This window comes from Amblyomma maculatum, chromosome 3 (genome assembly GCF_055883805.1).
Source record: "Amblyomma maculatum isolate TAMU_Amacu chromosome 3, ASM5588380v1, whole genome shotgun sequence".
NCBI classification, from domain to species: domain Eukaryota; kingdom Metazoa; phylum Arthropoda; class Arachnida; order Ixodida; family Ixodidae; genus Amblyomma; species Amblyomma maculatum.
In genome coordinates this window covers 190,898,005-190,912,208 of record NC_139346.1, presented here as the reverse complement: position 1 = coordinate 190,912,208, position 14,204 = coordinate 190,898,005, and the positions used below count along the sequence as shown (strand labels likewise).

Sequence of the window (14,204 nt, the reverse complement as noted above, 5' to 3'; positions counted from 1 at the left end):
AGCCGCTAACGCGGTGCACTTATGGGCGTGATTGATTGTTACATCGTAAGACAGATATAGAGAAATGGGCACCAAAAGATACACTGGCTGTTTCAGCGAAAGCTCTAAAAAATTCCTTCAAGGGGTGGGCTCGAAAAAGGAAATAAAAAAGATTGCAGCAACAAACTCTGCTTCGGCGGACACAATATGCTGCAAAGCTCTTCTAATGATTCATCTAATTAACTACAGTCCACCAATTAAGTTTTAATTATCGCAGTTGGGTGGCTAGTCCCAATGGTGAGATCAGAGCCGCTAACAAGACAATGCCGTGCTAGCTCCTGAAACAAAGAAAAACTCTAAAGCGCTGGAACGTGAAGAAATCCGGCGCTTTTTTTTTCCCCGCACAACACCGGCACTGAGCACAAGAGAAGCGCAGAAAGCGCGGAATAGAGCGATGTTCGGTGATGATGTGTGCTGTAACACTGGCGCCAAATTCGAACTGCCTGCTCTACTGTGACGTTTTATGCCCCTTCGTTATGTGGAAAAAGGATGTACATGAAGTGCCAAAGAATACCCGTGATATGGCGCTACAGCGATTACAGCTTGAACTGAGCGCCGTATCCACTCTGACGTCATCACCGGACGTCGCTTCTATAACCAATTTCCTGCGCTTCTTTTGCGCCCAGTTTCGGTTTCGCGCGGAAAAAGGGTCGGAATCGCTAGCGCTTAGAAGCTTTAGAATATGAGTTATTATTCGTTTCAAAGACTCGTATGGCACTGCCTTGTTTATGGCTTCGAACTCTCCTCTGGACCTATACATTAATCTGCAATAATTAAACAGTTGATTAGTGGGTTTAGTTAATTATTTGGATAATTAGAGGCGTTTTACGACATACTACGTCCACCACGCCAGAGTTGTTTCCTAGAAATATATACATATTATTCTGGACCCACTATTTCAGGAATTGTATAGAGCTCGATGGAATGCCCGGTATATACTACCTACAGCGCGCATCGAATCATCATGAGTAGGAACTAAAGTTTAGCGTACCAAGCTCGTCACGCCGTACTCGCCAGTCACGCCGCTGTGAAATCGAAAGTCCAATTAAATGACCAAGTGACTATTCGAGGGAAGCACGGCTAATTTTCCCCCTTTATTGCGTCGTCTTTTCCCTGCACGCCGTCAATGAGACAGGACCATACGACAAAAAAAAAAAAAAAAGACAGAGACAATTCGGTGCATTATACAAAAATAACACGGCAAAAAAAAAAAAAAGGTCAGGAAAAAAGTGCGCATCACTTGCACAGTAATAGTTTTTGTCGAGAAAGCACTTGATTGAGCTTGTTCATAATTCATTAAAGAATAAGGGACGCTTAATAACGTTACGTGTCGAGCATGTGATAGAATTAAACACTGAAGTCCGTTTGGGTTTCTCCTCCTCCGTCACAGTTGCTCGCAGAACACACGCTGAACCAGTGCAGCCGCCGATACGCCATCTTCAACCACATACTTCCTTAAGTGCTTTCTCCGCTTACCGGGATTTTCTACTATATGTTAGACATAAGAATTGATTTCGGTTTCATTCCACCATGATACACGGAAGCTGTTCAGACACGTTTGCTCACAACGAAGCGTAGCTGCCAGCAGCCGCCGAGCCCACCGCCAGGATCTGCCACAACACGGGATCAGCCTATATGTCCAATTGGTTATGTTATGTGGTCTTATGACGTCACACTCAGTCGACCAACCAGCGAATCCTATGACAGACGACGCCGGATGCCACGCTTTTTCTCTGATAGGGCTTTTAATGCTAGCATTAAATAAATAAGAGAGGAGACCTGCCGGGTGCGCATCTCTTGAGCGCATTGAAGCAAAGGTTACTGCTCTTTTACAAAGCCAGAACACGAAGGAAAGCTCTAGTTCCATGTCAAAAAAAAAAAAAAAATTATGGCGTCAATCAATCTGCTGGCGTACCGAAGAGATTTGTTCAGTTTGCTTTGTGAGGTTTAACGTCCTGAAGCGATTCGGGCTACGAGAGACGCCGTAGTGGAGGACTCCGGAAATTTCGATGACATGCGCCGACATCACACAGTACATGGGCGCCTTGCTTTCCGCCTCCATCGAAAAGCAGCCGTTGCGGTCGGAATCAAACCCGCGTCTTTGGGTTCAGTAGTAGAACGCCATAACCACTGAGCCACCGTAGCGGGCTCGTGCTGAAGGATTGGTAAAATTACTTCGTTTGAATATAATGCCTGCGGATTATCCAACGCACGAATTGTGAAATAGGAATTGGTCCCACTATATGTGTCGCGAAGTTTATAAAGCAGCATTTTCGTCACACGGTGCTGTTCTCTCACCTTCCAGTAATTCCCGCCACGATGACCGGTTATTTCTTCAATACCCAGCATGATGTTGTCCACCAGCTTTGAGAACATGAGCAAGGCGAAATAAAAAGAAAAGGAGAAATAGCACGGTGAGTGTTATACACGGAAAAAAGCACTCATGCTAAATGACGTGGTAAAAAGAAAATGTGGCAATTGTGGTAAAACTCAGTGCTAAAGAGATATGCAAGTTAATTATCGAACGATTGGAGGTGGCTAAAAACATACCTCTGGAAAAATTGCTCCTGGTGTCTGCATGCCAGTAAGTCAAGTTTACACGTTTATGGAGGAGAGTGCCGGGTAAACATGACAACAAAGAAAATTAAAAAAAAAAAAGATCAAGAAAAACAAAGAGCATTGAGTCTCGCTAGCTTCCGCTAGAGGTGAAGCAGTTCCGAAATGATGCACTTACACGTGGCTTTGTCGCTTTTGTACGACGTGCCGGCGAAAAAAACAAAAAACAAAAACCCACTCACGGTAAAACGTCACCACGTTTTTCTGTGGAACTAGACAAGCTTAGCTGATCGGAACGTAAAAAGAGGCTCACCTTGCTGTTGATTTCTCTAATAAGCTTTTCGCCCTCAGTCTGCTGCAGTCGGATCTTGAGCAAGTTTACCAACGGCTTGACGGATGCGCCCTTGATGAACACACGGGCGAAGGGGAAATGGGAGGAGAGAAACGTGATTTCACGCGAACCAGTAATTTACACAAAAATTAACGCAACAGCTTACCGCATTCTCAGTAAAAAAACTGAACTCCAGACTGAAGCACCGGTCTATACGAAGCGCATTACGCTGCATACGGACTGCCTGAATACGCTAAAAATACACGGAATAAATTTGCCGGCGTTGAGCACAGCTCTTCACAGAGCGCACTCGGTGTATTGAAGAAGAAACGATGCGAAATCTACGAAAAAGTGCGAACCTGCTTTTTTACCTCGTTAGCTGCTTTCTGCGAGAGATATCGGCAGAGTAAAACATAGTTCAATTTTATTTGTATTAGTGTGTTCTAAAGCGAGAGAGATCTTCAAGCCATGCATAATTTTCTAACTATAAATTTCCATGTGCGTGTCCGGACAAGCACATAGAATATGCGCATTTATGTATAACCAGTGAAGAGTAGTCACGAATAGCATTTGTAGTAAACAAAAAACGCTGGCTGCTCACAACGCATTTAATGAGAGGCCTTCGAACGCTTGTAACAACATACGTGCGGAAAAATCGGATTAAGAAGTAAAACTTCTAGACAACTCAAAATGCAGCGGCCTTCTTTTTGAGGCTAGATCAGGATGCCTTAGAACCCGAGGCTACAGAAGGAAGTTTAATCAAGAAGATGAATCTTGTGTTGTGTGCGGTAGATGCTCAGAAACAATTGTACATCTTATACTGGAGTGTGACAGTATCCATACAGATGTCGGTGCGGAAACAGGCACTGAGGTTTAGAGGTAACAAAAGAAGCGTGAATGAGTCAGTGGTAGAGGTAAGCAAGATACGTTTGGAAGATTGGTGGATAAATAGCAAAGAGGGGACGCATCGAAGCTAAATCGAAATTAAAGACGGGTACTTAAAGATAACCCGGGAAAAAAGAAAAGTCGGTAAAGTTGACGAGTTATCTAAGTTAGAAACAAAAACAAAAACGAAATGTTGAGCATGGTGGTGATTATCACCACCCCGTTTCAAAGGGGAAGCTCCTAACATCCACCAATTCATCCGAGTCGAACGCAGAATCCTCCCTCAGGAGGCTTCCAGGTGATAATGTAACAAACAAACGCGCTTTTAAATCGCAACTACCCGAGGTGCAGTGAAACTAAGGTAAAGAAAGCGTGGCCGTCGTAAACGCCGTTATCTCCACCCATTCAGGAAAAGTGCCTTCGTGTGATTTCCCCGATAGCATTGCTCTCCGAAAACCGCAGCTCAATTGGTACAGCTAACCTCCTTATACTCAGCCCACGTCACCTTCTGCAGCAGCCGAAAACGTCTGCGTTGCGCTGGTCTCAAATAGTGATATTTCGCGAAGCTAAGCATGTACAGCTAGGTACATTAGCTTGTGCTAGTTTTCGTTGGCAGTCCTGCACTACAGGAATGCTTTTATAGCAGCTATCCCGACCAGAATCCTAAAGAAGCGTACGGAAGGTGGCGCTATCGAAGCAGCTGTGGGCCGGTGTTTTCTTTAGGCCTTTAGCACGCCCGCGGAAATCCGCGATCTGTTTCTGGTCTATTTGCAATTCAAATCAGCGGGCGAGGAGCGAAGTCGACGAGAGAACAAGAGCACGCGCACAAGAACGTGCATACGCAAGCACACGGAACGGGAGACCAATACGAATTGCTTTCGGGAGCTCTCATTCGACCGTCTCGCGCAAGAGCTGCGAGAACAAGAATGATAACACAATCGGCGTAAAGCACCAGCTGACGTAAGACGAGTTTGCAACATTAAACGAGTTGGTAATATGAAGCTTGAGCCGAGTTTGCCCTGCGTACCTTTATAGGAACGGGAAAAGTACGCTTGTTGATAGATTAATTAAGGGGAAGATAAAGAAGAAAGCAGCATGAAGATGAAAATTAGCAAGGTAAAGCGACTGTCGCGTGCATGCATAACCAGGAACCTGCGGTGGCTTTCATAATTGCATTTTGTCGTTGTCCTGTAAGGTAAGAATAGCGAATGTCAAGTACACAGCTTCAAACTGTTGCTTTAATCAAATCATCCCCACCACCACGATCACATCATCAGCTTGACTACTCCTGACACTGAGGGAAGAGGTCTCACCCACATCCTTAAAATTCTTTGCCAGCTGTGGCACAATCCAGCAACTTCCTAATCTCATCCGCTCACCTGACTTTCTGCAGTCCCATGCTTAATAGAGTTTATTCCAATCATATCTCTGTAGTCGGAGTACATACAGTAAAGGGCAAATCTTTCTCCAGCCGACATTCTCTTTCCCTACGCCATACTATACATACACATTACCCAGCCAGTTTACTGATGTCTTACTAGCCGACTCTTCGACTACCTTCTCCTTCATGCGTCTTTCTTCTCGTGGAAATAATTTTGTTGTCACCAATAGAACACCTCACTACCATGCAGATACGCATTCTTAGACGCATACAACTAAATTCACTCCTTACTCCTGCGAGATCATTACTATACCGAACCAGACATTCTCCCGCATGCCCGAATCGTCCTGGATACTATGCAAACTTAGAACGCTACATGCTTTCCTGCCCTGTTGCAATATAGTCACTTCATTTTCCACACCCTTCTCCCCCAACGTGGCGGTCTTGGTTAGCCTCTGAGCAGCTGAAAGAACAGTTGACCTTGGTGGCCCTGGGCCAGGACATTCTCGAAGTTAATAATGCGTTGAATAAAGTTGTTTCCTCCTCCTCCTCCTCCTCCTCCTCCTCCTCCTCCTCCTCCTCCTCCTCCTCCTCCTCCTCCTCCTCCTCCTCCTCCTCCTCCTCCTCCTCCTCCTCCTCCTCCTCCTCCTCCTCCTCCTCCTCTCTTTTCTATTATAGACAACACAAGTAGTCCCAAACATATTTGTTTTTTGCCCTGATTGCGTCCAGGGTGTCGTTCTTTAATTCACGTTGCGCATGTTACATCTTTTAAGTAGTCCGATCGTTCTCGCTACCGTACCCTTCAACGTTGTCATGAATTTAATTTCAACCTTTTTTTTTTTTTTAGTCGATATATGTTTCCACCTCGTGCTGGCAAGATGAAACTGTGTTCTACTTTTGTTTGGACGGACACTGCTACGCTGACTCGTTGCGGTGGCTTGGCGGCCTGAGTGCTCATCTACCGAGCCGGAAGACCCCGCTTCAAACCATGGGCAAAACTTTTGCCCAATCCGGACTTCAATGGTCGCGCTTCAATAGAGCCGAAACGTTAAAAGGCGGCTCTGTGCTTTGCGATGTCAGTGCACGTTAAATATTTCCATGTATGCAAAAATTATCCGAAACCCTCCATTGTGGCGCCTGTGACTCTTTCTCATTTCGCCCTTTCCTTCGTCCCTTCCCTCACGGCGCGGTTGAAGTGTACACCGACAAGTGTGACACTTATTGCACCTTTTCCTTCCAAGGACAACCAACTCTCATTTTACTTTTTTTTTTTTAAGCTGCTTGTCTGAACTTAAAATTGTTGCCTTATGTACTACCAGCTTTCCCTTTTTAGCGTCAAACCTGACCTTAATTGACATATTCCCCAAGTAGTTTCAATACTCAATTATCTATAGGGAAGTTTTCCTTGGTACGCTGTTTAACATTATTATATTTTTTGTTTTTCAAATTAATTTTTATGCCTGCAAAAGTTGGGCAATCACTCACGTGTAAGATGAGACACTCCTGCTGCCGTTATCAGCTGCATCTTATCGAAAGACACAATTTTATGAAAGAACTATCCGATGGGCACGCATGTCGGGCAGTTTCGTTTTACACAAGTTTCACAGTTTCTCGAAAACCCGCAGCATGTAGTCAGTCGCGTTAGGATGGCTTCCCCTCATAAAAGGTGTTAGTGTGGCAAAGCACGCTCATCAGGAGCAGAAAGCAAAACTGATTTTCCTCGATAAAAGGGCGGTGCTCCCAATTTGCTAATGCACTTGCCATGTCATTAAAACAGTCCTCAAACCACTAGGCGACGTCTTAAGTGGGCGTAAAAGTTTGATGGACACCCGAGGACGTCAGGTTAGCAACAACGAGCTGTGTAGTAGGTTAAAAACTAAATGATGGCAGGCAGCGAACGGAAATGAACTTATCGGTACCTTATATCCAAGAATTAAAGCATGGTAAAAAAAAGGACTGTATCTAGGTGCTAGTGTGCTTATTCGTATAGGCTTTGCCTTCGTTTCAAGCTGAAAATCATGTACTCCTGCCGACAGTTATCAAGTACATCTCTATAGTGCCTACATCCCTCACTTGTCTAAAGAACATCGTTCACCTCGGCAGAAGTATCGGTTAAGTGTTGGAAAAAAAAAAAAAACCATCTAAAATAAAGAGTGCGATGCGAGAAATAGTGACTTCTGCGTAAGCTTAATATAAATGGCGAAAAACAAAAGGACAGCAGCTGTAGCAGTAAAACAAAAAAGCTTTGCATTTTAACGTAGCAATTATTTATAAATAGCACCGTCCGTCTTTAAGTACTGAGAAGTTGAAAAAAAAAAAAACGAAAAGGCGTGCCAAGTGAAGCGTTATACCGCATGTAATCGCAAGTGATTGATGGCTCTTAAAACAGTGGAAAAAATCAAATATTACTTTGATAGCACAGTTTGCTATGTGAATCCATCAGGATAACGCAATATAAAAACACAAAAGCTCTAAGTATTTCCTCGTGGTCAGAGAAAAAAACAAAAAACAAGAGGTGATCGCGCAATGAAATATACAGATAAGGATCTAGACAAGACAGAAGCGCGCTAACAATATAGCTTCTTATTGTTTTGTGATTACTTATACCACACTGAAGCTGGCTGAAAGGCAGATCGCAGGCAAGCCCCACAAGACTCCCACTGTGCTGCACGCATAAAAAAAGGCGACAACGTTTGGCCTCGCTATCTGAGCAAAGACCGCTAATGAAGCTTCGTTACTCAACGCCTCGAAGAAGTTTGCTCCGCTGTTCGTGATCAAAAGGCGGCCTTTCTTCATGAGCAGCTGTCGATGACTTATTTAAAAAGTTCAAGCGAAAACAATTTAACGGAGAAGAGGGTGACGCATAAAAAGCGGCACAAATTTTTGTTAATATGGAGGCGTGCTAGCTAATATATTTCGAAACTCGCGTAGTTAATTAAACGCCGATTTTTTGACGTTTGATGCTTTCTGCCTAACACAGCGCCCCCGGGGATTGTGATAAGGGCCTCAAAATAAAACCTGTCCGTGACCGCCGGAAACCTCAGAGAGAATGGTACGCCAGCAAGAGCTTAAAAGCCCGAGTAACTTTTTTTTTTCTTTCGGTTGAAGCAGTTATTAAAGAAGGAACGAAATAAATTACTGAAACGTGATATTTAGTAAAAAAAAAAACAAAAACAAATATTGGTTTGAAATCACAGGCTTTTGAAGGTCTTGATTCACATAATATTTGTAGTCATAGTTACACCGCCTCTTTTAATTGGCCGCTATTTCTCGGGTATATTTGAATCTCAGAGAGCTTTTGTTTTTGCGAAGCTGTCACGAACGGCTCTAAAAGACTCACTCTTTGAAGATTACATAAAAAAAGGGCAAAAAGTAACACATATTTTAGAATGTATCAAAAAGCTTTCCTTCAATGAGAATAAACGAATACCCAGCTATGACACAAGGCAGATTAAACACATGACATATCCCTAGGCAGTAGACGACAAGTTTCAGAAGAGCTATTTCGGCTCAATCAGCTTACAGTAATGCTACAAGTTTACCAATTAAAAGTTCAGTTTCCAATAAAGCAACGACTCACTCAGCTTATATTACTGCTGTAAGTTTACCAATTAAAAGCTCATTCGCCAATAAAGCAACGATTAAAAAAGTGACATATGAAAGAAGCGAGCATCAAGACAGGCTTTATTTGCAAACTGGTATGCAAGCACAGAGTGGGCTAGTCCGAGACCATATAATTAATTTATTCCGGGAAATTCCCATTAATCGTTAGTAATTTCCTTTTTGGTGTTTCTTTTAACTCCACGGCTTATGAGAATGTACCCTGTCTTGCGCTCAGCTATTCGTATTCTTATCCTTCTTTCCACCACTATACGTAACGAGAAGCGAGACTCCTGGGACGCATTCATCCCTTGGTACGAACACTTCAAAAGTGAAACTGCGAATGCAGGCACACACGCATAAATGCGAATAAGTGGTGGCATGTGTGCACGAACACCGCACACATAAGAGCACACATATTCGGGCAGTGCCCGCAGCACCTTAAAGCCCACCTGTATGAAGACAGTGAAGAGGACGATGACCAGAGTGGTGGTGACGAACATCTCGTAGTTGGGGAACTTGCATGCACTCAGCATGATCACCAACGAGAAGGCCACGGCTCCTCGAAGACCGCCGTACGCCTGTTCAAGACGTCCGCACGAGAAAAATGAGTGCGCGCAGCTAACACTAAACGTGGTGCAGGGCAGTCGAACAGAAATCATTGCACAATTCACTGTTTTTGAGCTTGTCTATGCACTTAAGCACTCAAGTACGTAGAAGTTCTGACGAAGCAATTTTGATAGATCTTTGGCAGGTTAATGATTTGCAGAAGATGGTACAAATTGAGCAGCGGTGACGGGCCACGCTGTGCGGCGCTCCTCACAGCGTACGCATTATGTTACCGGGAATCGTCGTAAACAACAGTCGTTGTTCAATCTCAGCGTTCGGCTCTGCTTGATCCGGGAAGGCCTGTTCGAAAAGTTACGTGCAGCAACTGTTCCCTGGTTTTTTTTTTTTTTTTTTCCTTGCGACTAACAGATCGCGACGCTACCTGCGAAACAAGACGCACTGGAAATTCAAACTTGCACATGTGTTCCTTCAATGTTTAGATGGCATTAGGGTTTCGATTAACTTTGCACCCTGTTAGGAAAAATACTTGCAGCAACTGTCCCCTGACACTTTCTCTCTGCGACTACTTACAGGCCGCGACGCTGCCTGTGACAATGCTCAGACAAGTTTCCGATCAGCAACGTAAAGTGTCTGTTAGATAATTTTCAAAATATTTTATTACAGCCATCCTAATGGCAAGCGTAGTAAAGACAGTGTTAGGGGTAAAATAGATTACCTGTGATAGTCAATGATATACGTTTAGAAATATTCAGTAAAAGATCCGTGCAGAAATTTTAGAATACGAGAATAAAAAAAAAGAATAAAAAAAGAGGCACTGCATATCGACACTGCGAAATGGGATAGCGACAGCTCAGCTCAGTTTCCACTTTTTCTTAACGGTTTTGCGTACGAAACTCTACCGATCGAAGTCGACATTGACGATATGGAACAAAACGTAGGATAAAACTGCCACATTAGAGCGAATGTTTAAGTGTCACGGTTAGAAACAGCCGGGTTTATTGTGCGGAAAAAACAAAACAAAAAAACTCCAGCTATTCAGCAAGTACTGTAGGAATAATGGGAATAATGGGAATAATAGAAATAATGGGAAGCCCTCTGAATAAACGCACGAATTAAGTTTCTCTTACCACCTGGGGATCTTTAACGTGCGCTGACATCGCACAGCACGAAGAGGCGTCGTGTGCTGTGCGATGTCAGCGCACGTTAAAGATCCCCAGGTGGTCGAAATTACTCCGTAGCCCTTCACTACGGCTCCTCTTTCTCTCTTTCCACTTTCATTCCCACCCTCCTCCCTTCCCTTACGGCGCGGTTCGGGTGTCCACAGAGCAAGTGTGACAGTTACTGCGCCTTTCCCTTCCTGTGAACCAATTTAACTTAACTTATTTAACTTAACTTCAGAGCAGTCAAGCCTGTAGCCCAGATCAACTCAACTCACTTTTTTTTTCTATAACTTGAAGTTCAAGTAATAAAAAAACAAGGTTGATAAAAAATTCATTGCCACTATAATCTAAGAGACTTTTATTTGTTGTTGTCATTATTTATCTGTTAACCTTACGCGGAACTAAAGTGAGCGGTTGGCGATAATTGTGATCTGTTTATCGTTGGGCAATTTTCGCCTTAAGGCGCCATTTTATGCAAGGGTGCGCGAATATGTTTAAAGTTCCAGCGGCGAGAAATTGCAGCCGCACTTTCGCAAACGGGAGAACCGGCTAGAAAGAGAAAAAAAAGAAGAAGTTAACTAAAGATGGTTCACGTTATAAATGGTAAAGTAAGTTTGGCAAAGAAAGAAAGAAAGAAAGAAAGAAAGAAAGAAAGAAAGAAAGAAAGAAAGAAAGAAAGAAAGAAAAAAAAAAAAACATCCGTTCGTTTTGTACCTACACGTGTAAAGAACTTTAATGAACTTCGAAGCTTAGCCACGGAAAAGACAGCAGAGCTTTAGAAAAAACACGTGGCGCAAATAAAAATTAAATCAAACGTCATTAGCCTGTAACGATTAATACTTAACGAGTGCCTGGAAAATCCAAAATATATCAACAGACAAGCAACTTACCGCTAAACACACAGAGCAAAACTGTTAGCTCTTGAATCAACCAATAATCCAGTGTGGAATAACAAAAAAATAAAGAAAAGATGCCAGTTTTAAACCCAACTTTGTTTTCACGGCGCAGTTTAGTAAAAGTAATTGCTTCAAAGCTGACTGAAAGCCTCATTAAAAGAGAGCGTCTTGCGAGAACTTTTCGGCGATTACTAAGCCGACTTTGCCGCTGTCTTCAAATCTTAATGCTCTGAATTGCAATGACGCTCAGATGAGAAAAATCGAAAATGAAGTAAAGTGAAACCATTAGGCTGCTTTAATTTTTTTTTTTTTTTTTTTTTTTTTTAGTCCGGCAGCACGATTGCAGATTTGTTGGCTCGGAGCCGACTCATATAAATCTCGCAGGAGGATTCGATCGATTGATATCAACCGATACATTGCCATTTCTTACAGCTTGGGCGCTAAAGCATCAGGTTACTCAATATTCAAATGTAGAAACTGGCGCTTACCATTATAAACTGTTCTTCAAGGTTGATCTTCTTCACACGGCCGACCACGTTCACAATATACGTGAGGCCGAAAACCGCTGAAAGTGGTAAATTGCAATTATATGGCGGCACATCACTAACGTTTCGTAAAAGATGAGGTATGAAACCTCGAAATTCTGGCGCGCTGAATGGGCTCTTTGGAACAAAGGCTCGGCAGTGCATGCGCAGAAACTGTCACTAGAAAGACTGCACACCAATATGATAGAGATACGCTAATTCGGATAATATAAATTAACGAAATTAAAAGGAACGGGGACGCTTCGGCAATGTTTTGGGATGACTCCAAGAGCGATGACATTACTTTAAGTACAAACTTGAAGGAAATCCGGTCTATATAAATCTGAAATGCTTCACTGTTCTTAGGTGTGCGAAGCAGACGACACGCTTTGTTGAAACCTTTAGGCATTTTAGTCATTGCTTCTAACCTAAATAATTGAGTCAATTGAGCACTTTCCTACTGTCTAAGCTACTTTGCCCAAGCTGCGATGCTTAACCAAAAAAAAAAAAATAAAGAGGACAAGAGCAAAATTTTTAGTCGAGTTGAAAGTTTGAAAAGCAAATTTTCTTAAGCATCGAAACTCTTTTCAGTTTCAATATTTTTGTTTTTATAGTAAACGCAATTTTTAACTGCCCCTCCCCCCTCTCCTCCCCGGAATACACCTGATTTTTTTTTTTTCTGCGCGTATGTCGTCTGCCGTTTCCTCCAAAGCGTCAAACATAGAAGTGAGAACTCTACAAAGAAGTATATGTGGTATAGCGTGAAGCAATAAAACTGGTACATCACTACTATCCTAACTATTGAACTGTTTCGCTTAGTTTTACTAACTGCAAGAGCCTGATTAGAAGAGCCAAAGCGAAGAATACTTTTTTAAACGGCATTAGGTGGCACCAGGTCCGTATATATATATATATATATATATATATATATATATATATGGCTCTGGGTGGCACTGCCCGACAGGACAGTGCTGCGGGACTCATGTGATCAGAATAGCCAGAAGCAGTGTTCGCAAAGAGCGGGGAATGCGACCTCACTCATAAACCTGTAGACGAGGCACAGCGCCGCCGACCAGACGACGAAACCCGTGTTCCAGACGTGACGCTTGTTCACCAGCACGATACCCAGAAAGATGAAGATGACCGTGTCGGACACGGCGCTGCGAGTGGAGAAGAAGCGGCGAATAAATGGATGGATCCTGCATACTGTGTTGTCGCAGTGCTGATTAGACTGAACGAGTTAGGCCTAAAATAACGATCAAATGAGCCTTTCCTGAACCGGTTCTAAACCACGAATATACTTTACGCTCCAAAAAGCCAGAAAATAACCATGACTGTCCCTACTGGCCATAAGGGCATTATTTGGTTTGGTTCGATTGGTTTGTGGGATTTAACGTCCCAAAGCAACCTAGGCTGTCAGAGACGCCACAATGGAGGGCTCCGTAAATTTAGACCACCTATGGTTCTTTAACGTGCCCTGACATCGCGCAGCATATGGATGCCTTGTTTTTCGCCTCCAACGAAAAGCGGCCACCACGGCCGGGATTCGATCCCACGTCTTGGGGTTCTGCAGTCGAGCGACCTAACGATTTAACCACCGCGACAGGTCTTGTCCCATCATTAATGCGTAAGCATTAGGTGTCTGTAGTTGAGGTTTGCCGTTCCCAAAAGTTGTGCACTCGATTTCGTCGTAACCAAATGAGTTATCAAAAAAAAGCGAAAAAAAAAACTAATGACTGCACTAGGCAGAGTATGAAAAAAGTCCCGCCTGGGAAATTGTATAGGTAAAATTGACTGATTAGGTAATTAACTATAGCCAAACAGTCAATCAGACGTCGAAATAGCGAGGCAGAGCAATGACGACGTCCAAATGTGACGCCAAACAGTCACGTGACGTATGGCAAGGGTCATGTGACTAGAAGTACAACGTGTCTGCATGTGTGTCACGTGACCGGAGGTTGTGTGCTTGAGAAAAAAAAAAATAAAGTGAGTGAAATTGATTACAAAATGTGTGAAGTGCCGTTTAATCGAAGAAGAAATGAAGAAGAGCAAAAAAACATGCGCTGCTTGCTACACAACGTCGTCAACGACACAGCTGCTATCATAATCTGCGCAGTGTGAAATCTCTACAAGGGGCACGCGATATACCGTGTGGAGCAGCAACGCTCAGGCTTACGCATTTCTCCACTGCAGTTTCTGCAGTACTTTCGGAATGTTTTTAGTGTGCCTTCAAAGTTCCTTCGTTGAAATTACAGTGAACGT

At 43.3% G+C, this 14,204-nt stretch overlaps 1 protein-coding gene across 3 annotated transcripts in view; it reads right to left on the bottom strand.

Moving 5' to 3' along the window:
* Window positions 1–14,204, bottom strand: part of LOC146197272 (uncharacterized) — a 296,134-nt gene that overhangs the window by 24,973 nt on the left and 256,957 nt on the right. For all 3 annotated transcript variants that reach the window (XM_084599072.1, XM_084599070.1, XM_084599071.1), the window contains exons 16-20: window positions 12,981–13,102; window positions 11,907–11,983; window positions 9,245–9,373; window positions 2,909–2,998; window positions 2,338–2,403 (exon numbers count right to left, since the gene is read on the bottom strand). In XM_084599072.1, the coding sequence (XP_084455198.1) occupies window positions 2,338–2,403; window positions 2,909–2,998; window positions 9,245–9,373; window positions 11,907–11,983; window positions 12,981–13,102 (484 nt within the window). The remainder of the gene's footprint in view (window positions 1–2,337; window positions 2,404–2,908; window positions 2,999–9,244; window positions 9,374–11,906; window positions 11,984–12,980; window positions 13,103–14,204) is intronic.